At 43.1% G+C, this 6369-nt stretch overlaps 1 protein-coding gene across 3 annotated transcripts in view; it reads right to left on the bottom strand.

The window, feature by feature from the left end:
- The window catches only part of Lin52 (lin-52 DREAM MuvB core complex component), an 82376-nt gene extending 76304 nt beyond the window's left edge, over window positions 1–6072 (bottom strand). Inside the window, exons 1-3 of one of the 3 annotated variants that reach the window (XR_005876214.1) lie at window positions 5843–6070; window positions 2105–2179; window positions 210–247 (exon numbers count right to left, since the gene is read on the bottom strand). Coding sequence is in view for 2 of the 3 variants with exons in the window: in XM_005086386.4 (XP_005086443.1) it covers window positions 210–247; window positions 2105–2179; window positions 5843–5873 (144 nt within the window). In the remaining variant the exon portion in view is untranslated. Of the gene's footprint in view, window positions 1–209; window positions 248–2104; window positions 2180–5842 lie in introns of all 3 variants that reach the window. The other 2 variants (XM_005086386.4, XM_040742766.1) reach the window with 2 other exon arrangements.
- Between the last annotated feature and the right edge of the window lie 297 nt (window positions 6073–6369).

The raw sequence follows: 6369 nt of genomic DNA on the forward strand, positions 1-6369 counted from the left end.
CGCCTTTAATCCTAGCACTTGGGAGGCAGAGGCAGGCAGATCCCTGTGAGTTCAAGACTAACCTAGTCTACAAGAGCTAGTTCCAGGACAGCCTCCAAAGCCACAGCGAAACCCTGTCTCAAAAAATGGAAAAAAAAAAAAAAAGATTTGAGCTTTTTACCCAAGGGCAAACACTGGATAAACTTCCATAGGCATAAGGTATTACTTACACTTTTGAAAGAAGCTGCAAATTCAGCAACACCTGGTACTAGAAAAGAAAACAGAACAACAACAAAAAAGTGTTATTCATGCAAGAAACATTTGTGGGTTCAGGCATAGAGGATTTAAATAATAAAAAACAAAGTCTTACCAGATGGTGGTGGCTGTCGTAACATATACCTTTAATCTTAGCACTCCAGAGACAGAAAGATGGATCTTTGTGAGTTCAAGGTCAGCCTGGTCTACAAAGTAAGTTCTAGGACAGCCAGGACTACACAGAGAAACCATGTCTCAAGCAAGTAAGCAATCCCAAAACACCAAAGTCCTGCCACCTTCTGGGAGCTTACAACATAGAGGAAGACAAGTTAGAAATCACTAACACTGCTTTAGCATTTGATGTTAGGTGTTATAGGAAGACAAAAAATAGAAGTCTAAATCAGATGATGAGTCAGGAAAAGCTTCTCTGAGCACCAATGCCTTGTGTTTTAAGTAACCAGGATTTGGCTTGGAGAATAGTAAACTTGTCTCTTGTCAGAAAGTTTAAATTTCCTTTCCAGGAATGAGATTTAGACAATGGTAGAGTGCTTGTCTAACATGCATAAGACCCTGGGTTTAATCCCCAGAACAACAAATAAATAAAAATAAGCAAAGTAAACTTCCTTTTCAGTTGTCCTATTAATCAAATTATATACTCAAATGCCTCATATATAGTATCACATCAAAATGCAAAAGCAAAGGTTGGATGGTGGTAACACACGTCTTTAATCCCAGTACTTGGGAGGCAGAGGCAGGTCAGCCTGGTTTACAGCGTGAGTTCCAGGACAGCCAGGATTGTTTAACAGAGAAACCCTATCTCAAAAACAAACAAACAAACAAAAACAAAAAAACCCCACAAATTACATAAAGTGAAATAATGTTCAATTATACTAAGAAATACAAACTAGGTAGTCGGGCATTGGTGGCACTCGCCTTTACTCCCAGCACTCTTGAGGCAGAGGCAGGTGGATCCCTGAGTTCGAGGCCAGCCTGGTCTACAGAGAGAGTTCCAGGACAGCCTCCAAAACAATACAGAGAAACCCTGTCTCGAAAAACCAAAGAAAAGAAATACAAACTAGGGCTGGTTTAGACGTCTCACTAGGGAAAGGCACTTGCCACAAGCCCAACAACCTGAATTGTGGATTCCCAGGGACATGGTAAAAGCATACAGCTGACTCCCATAAGTTGTCCTCTGGCTTCCATACTCTACATCATGCCACATGGGTCTCCCCTACCCAATACATAAATGAATGTCATTTAATTTTTAAAAAATGAAAAAAGAAATGCAAGTTAAACATAACAATGAACATATATGTAATCATTAATATGTTGCCTATGAAATAAAAACCAGATGACAGGTTTCCAAACAGAATGTAAACTAGAATATCCACTATAATATATTTAAAAGAAAAAAGTAGACCTACAAAGAGCAACATGGAAAGATACATCGAATTACTAATTTATTTAAAATAAGATGAAGGCTCTATACATATGACTTCATTATTATGAACTCCCCCACCCGTGTGTGTGTGTGTGTGTGTGTGTGTGTGTGCATGTGTATCTGTATAAGCATTAAAAACTCCAAAGAGATCTGCACAAAATTATTAGTAGTATTAAGGAGATGAGGAAAAGCTTTGTGCATCTCAAAAATATCTGAAATTATTACAAATGTAGCTTTAAAACTATAATTATTTAAAAGCTCCTTATCACTTGTCTCACAAAAAGCCCCTCTTTTTACTGCACATCAATCTCTTCTCTCTGAAGTGAAATAAAAACTTTAATCATCACAGATACACAATAGCTCTTCAAAAGTCTCCCATGGGAGCACTGACTCCTGCACCTATCTGATATGAGAAAAGTAAAAACTTACATTGTTCCGGCCAAAGATCAGGCGAGGCACGGTCAAGTTTCTCAAAACTTAGCAAAGATGCTTCCAAATCTGTCCCTACAACCAAACACCAAGATGAGATGAGAAACACATTCATTAATATTTTATTATATTTTAATCTCAAAGAACATAAACTGAAAAACTCAACTGGAAATTGGATCTGAATTACTGATGCTATTGGGGCATGATGTAATACAAATAAATTTGATTCTCCTTCATCAAAACTCAGTCTTCCACTCTACCAAATAAGAATATTAAAGAAAGTTAGGGCTGGAGAGATGGCTCAGTGGTTAAGAGCACTGACTGTTCTTCCAGAAGACCCTGGTTCAATTCCCAGCACCATATGTAGTACAGAGACATATAGCAAGCAAAATACTCATACACATAAAACTGAAAAAAGAAAATTAAGAACTGCTTAGAAAAATGAGTATTGGCTGGACATGGTGATCCACATCTATAATCCCAGCATTTGGGAGACTAAAGCAGGAGCATTGAGAGCTCCAGGCCAGCCCACACTACACAACAGAACCCTGTGTAAAAAAGAGTGTCAGCAAATCTATGTAAGACAATCTCAGCCAGGTGTTGGTGGCGCATGCCTTTAATCCCAGCACTCGGGAGGCAGAGGCTGGCGGATCTCTGTGAGTTCCAGGCCAGCCTGGTCTACAGAGCGAGTTCTAGGACAGTCTCCAAAATAATACAGAGTAACCCTGTGCCGGGAAAAAAGAAAGACCATCTCTACTAAGACTGTAGACCGCTGTCTTCTGCACCTCAAACAAACTTCTTGTACTATTTGTTTCTCATACTCATCAAGCAAGCCTGCTCTAGAAGTTCTCTACGTTTTGACTTTTGAAAAGAGCATTTATTGCCAGGAAGAGACAGTGCACACCTTTAATCCCAGCACTCAGGAGACAGTCAGGTGAATTCCTGTGAGTTTGAAGCCAGTCTGGTCTACAGAGTGACTTCCAGGAAACCCTGTCTCAAAAAGCCAAAAAGAGAGAGCATTTATTTAAAAAAGTAAAATAATATTTATCTATTGGGTTCGTGTTTGTGCCATAACAATTCAAGAGGTTGGTTCTCTTCTTCACCGTATGGATCCCAGGTTCAAACTCAGGTCAGCAGTCTTGGTGACAAGTTCTTTTTACCTGATGAGCCATCTCATTAGCTCAGAATTTCCCTCCTTTGAAAAAAAAAAAGGGGGGAAGGCTGAGAGATCTCAGTCAGTAAACTGCTTATTGAGCAAACATGAGGGCCAGCATGAGGGCCTGAGTCTGCTCTCCAGAACTTATATGAAAAAACAAGAGTGAGCACAGTGTTAGTGATCCCAGCACTAAGGGCTTCTTGGACCTTGCTAGCTAGCCATTAGCCTACTACTTTGAGGTCAATGAAAGGTCTTACTTCAACAAGGTGGATAGCTTTGGAGAAACTACACCTAAGATTAACTAGTCTCCACATGTAAGCACACACATGCACTGGTAGCCACATGCACACACACACACAATAAACATGCAAACTCTCCCCTTAAACTCATAACCTCCCTCGTGGGTATCCTGTTCTTATTTCTGCACCTCACATTCCTGTGGGGGGAGGGGCTATATGGGTATAACTGAGTGTTTCTGTTCTCCGAGATGCTGAGATTACAGGCAAATGCACCCATACCTAACCTTTGAGTGCCTGAGATTTGAACTCAGGTCCTCATCTTCGAAGAGCAAGCACGCTTACATACTGTGCCACCTCCCCAGACCCTACTTTCTCTCCTTAACCTATAAAAAATCATGATTCTGTCTGTGCACACATTAAACTACTGTTATCAAGGTTGTCTATGCTAAGCCCTCCCAGGCATTTCTTCCGTGACCTCTCAATAGCACGTGATGCTTCTATGCTCCATACTGGCTCTTGTCTTAGTTATTCCTTCTTCAGTCTCCACTTAACCTCACCCTACACTAGCTTTCCTCTCCTCAACTTTCACTATTATGTACCAACGACTGTATTTCCAGTCTCAACCTTTCTCCTGAACTTTAGAATAACATGTCCAAGAGGCTACTTGATGTCTTTCGCATTTACATGAAGGGAAAATCCCGTAAACCCACTATGTTCAAAACTGCACTTTCCCAATCCTCTCCATATTGAGACTCTGCAACATCATGAACCCCAATTCTTTTTTTTTTTTTTTTTTTTTTTGGTTTTACGAGACAGGGTTTCTCTGTATTGTTTTGGAAGCTGTTGGACCAGCCCGGCCTCGAACTCACAGAGATCTGCCTGCCTCTGCCTCCAGAGTGCTGGGATTAAAGGTGTGCGCCACAACCACCCGGCAAACCCCAATTCTTTAAAAGCAAAAATCCTTTTAATTATTTACTTTCCACTAGCTCAGATTTGTGTCAGAGACTGAACCTAGGGCTTTGTTCATGATAGGCAAAGCTCTCTCCCACTGACATATATACACACTTTTTATTTTTAGATTTACTTATCTGTATTACTGTTGTCTGAATGTTATGTGCACCATATGCATGCCTGATGCCCATGGAGGTCAGATGGACTGCATGGTGATACACGCCTTTAATCACAGCACTCAGGAGGTAGAGGCAGGAGGGGCTGAGTTCCACACCAGCCTGATCTACAGAATGAGTTTCAGGACAGCCAGGGTTTCAGAGAAACCTTGTCTAAAAAAATAAACAACAACAACAACAACAACAACAACAAAACACCCTTTTGAGACATACTTTGCCCACAATTCCCTCTGTAGCCTAGGCAAGCCTGAAGCAACAATCTTCCTGCCTCGATCTCCCAAGTAGCTAGAATTAGAGGTCACACACCAAGGCCAGTTTCATTTTTTGACAAACGATAACTTAAGGCCAAATGCTTTGCAGGCGTTATGATGAAACCTAGGATTAAACTCTGAAATAAGACAGACTTGGAATTTATAATTGGGTGTGACTGCCTGGGCAAAGTTAACAAAATAACTATGCTGACAATGAATATACTGAGATACTGAATAATGACTGAAGGGCAATTCCAAATACTGAAACAGAACCTCTAGCAAAAGCATACAGGTATAACGAAAATACCTAATTGCATCTTAGGTGACATATAAGAACTGTTTCTGCTCTCAGCCTAAGGAAACAACGCATAAAATAGAGGAGTGTGAGACATTACGAACTATATTAACAAGCCTAATTTTCATTTCCCTCGGGACTCAGAGCCAGGAAACCAGGTCCTTGCTTCTCCTGCTGCCGGGGCAACGGACCTAAACTGAGAAGGAGACGTGTGTTTCTCTCCCGGCTCGATCTAGGGATGAACTAGAAACCTCATGTCAGGCACCAGCCACAGCTAGGACTTGAGAGACTCGTTCTAGCTCTTCTGAGATGAGAACAGAACCGACACTCCAATGAGCTGATCCGAAAAGAAAGGTCCCTTTCCCCTCAAACCCTGTTTGAGCCCTCGGCATCACCGATGGGCCAGGACGACCTCTGTTCTTTTTCCGGGAAAGGGTCTGTTTGTAAAGTGGCCTCCTCCACCCAGCTAGTACACAGGGAGACCTGGTATTGGCACCTCCGGAGACGCTGGGAAAACCCTGCTGGCTGAAAACCCGACATACCCCAAAGGGAAGAAGTGGGAGAGAAAGGAGAGGAGCCCAAGAGAGAAGTGTAAGCGTGAAGACATCGGAAGTTCCCAGAGAAGCAAATAAAGAGACTACAGGGCAACCATCTCCAAGCCGGCTCTTACCGTCCGTGGGAGACGCCATCTTCCAGCCCATGTCACGTGACGTGGCCAACCGTCGGCGGGAAAGCGAAGACCCACAAGCCACGCCCCTACAGAAATAACCTATCCTCAACTCGCGACCGGGTCTGGTTACCCTAGCCCATAGGGTAATATTTGCCTAGTCCCACCCCAGAAAACAGCCCCGCCCGTGGCGCGGTGGTTAAGGTGGAACGCAGGCAGAATTCTCCAAGGGCCTTATTTACTTTCCTTAGCGAGGGGGGCGAGACCTCGAGGCTGCCTACCTGTAGCCAATCGGAGCTCCCGGTTAGGGGGGCGTCTTCCCTATCTCCGCTGGGTGCTTAATATGCAGGACCAGGTCGGGGTGGGGCGTCTCCCTGCCTCCGCCAACAAAAATCGGCTGAGGTGAGAGGGGCGAGAACGCTTCCTCTCCTGACCAATCATATGTCCCCAAGACTAGGAGTGACGGGTGGGAGTCAAGAGTTCTGACAAATGATTGGTTACTAGAAGTGGCCCTCTCCTCCAATGGAGAG

Source organism: Mesocricetus auratus, unplaced genomic scaffold (assembly GCF_017639785.1).
Source record: "Mesocricetus auratus isolate SY011 unplaced genomic scaffold, BCM_Maur_2.0 Super-Scaffold_15014, whole genome shotgun sequence".
NCBI lineage: Eukaryota > Metazoa > Chordata > Mammalia > Rodentia > Cricetidae > Mesocricetus > Mesocricetus auratus.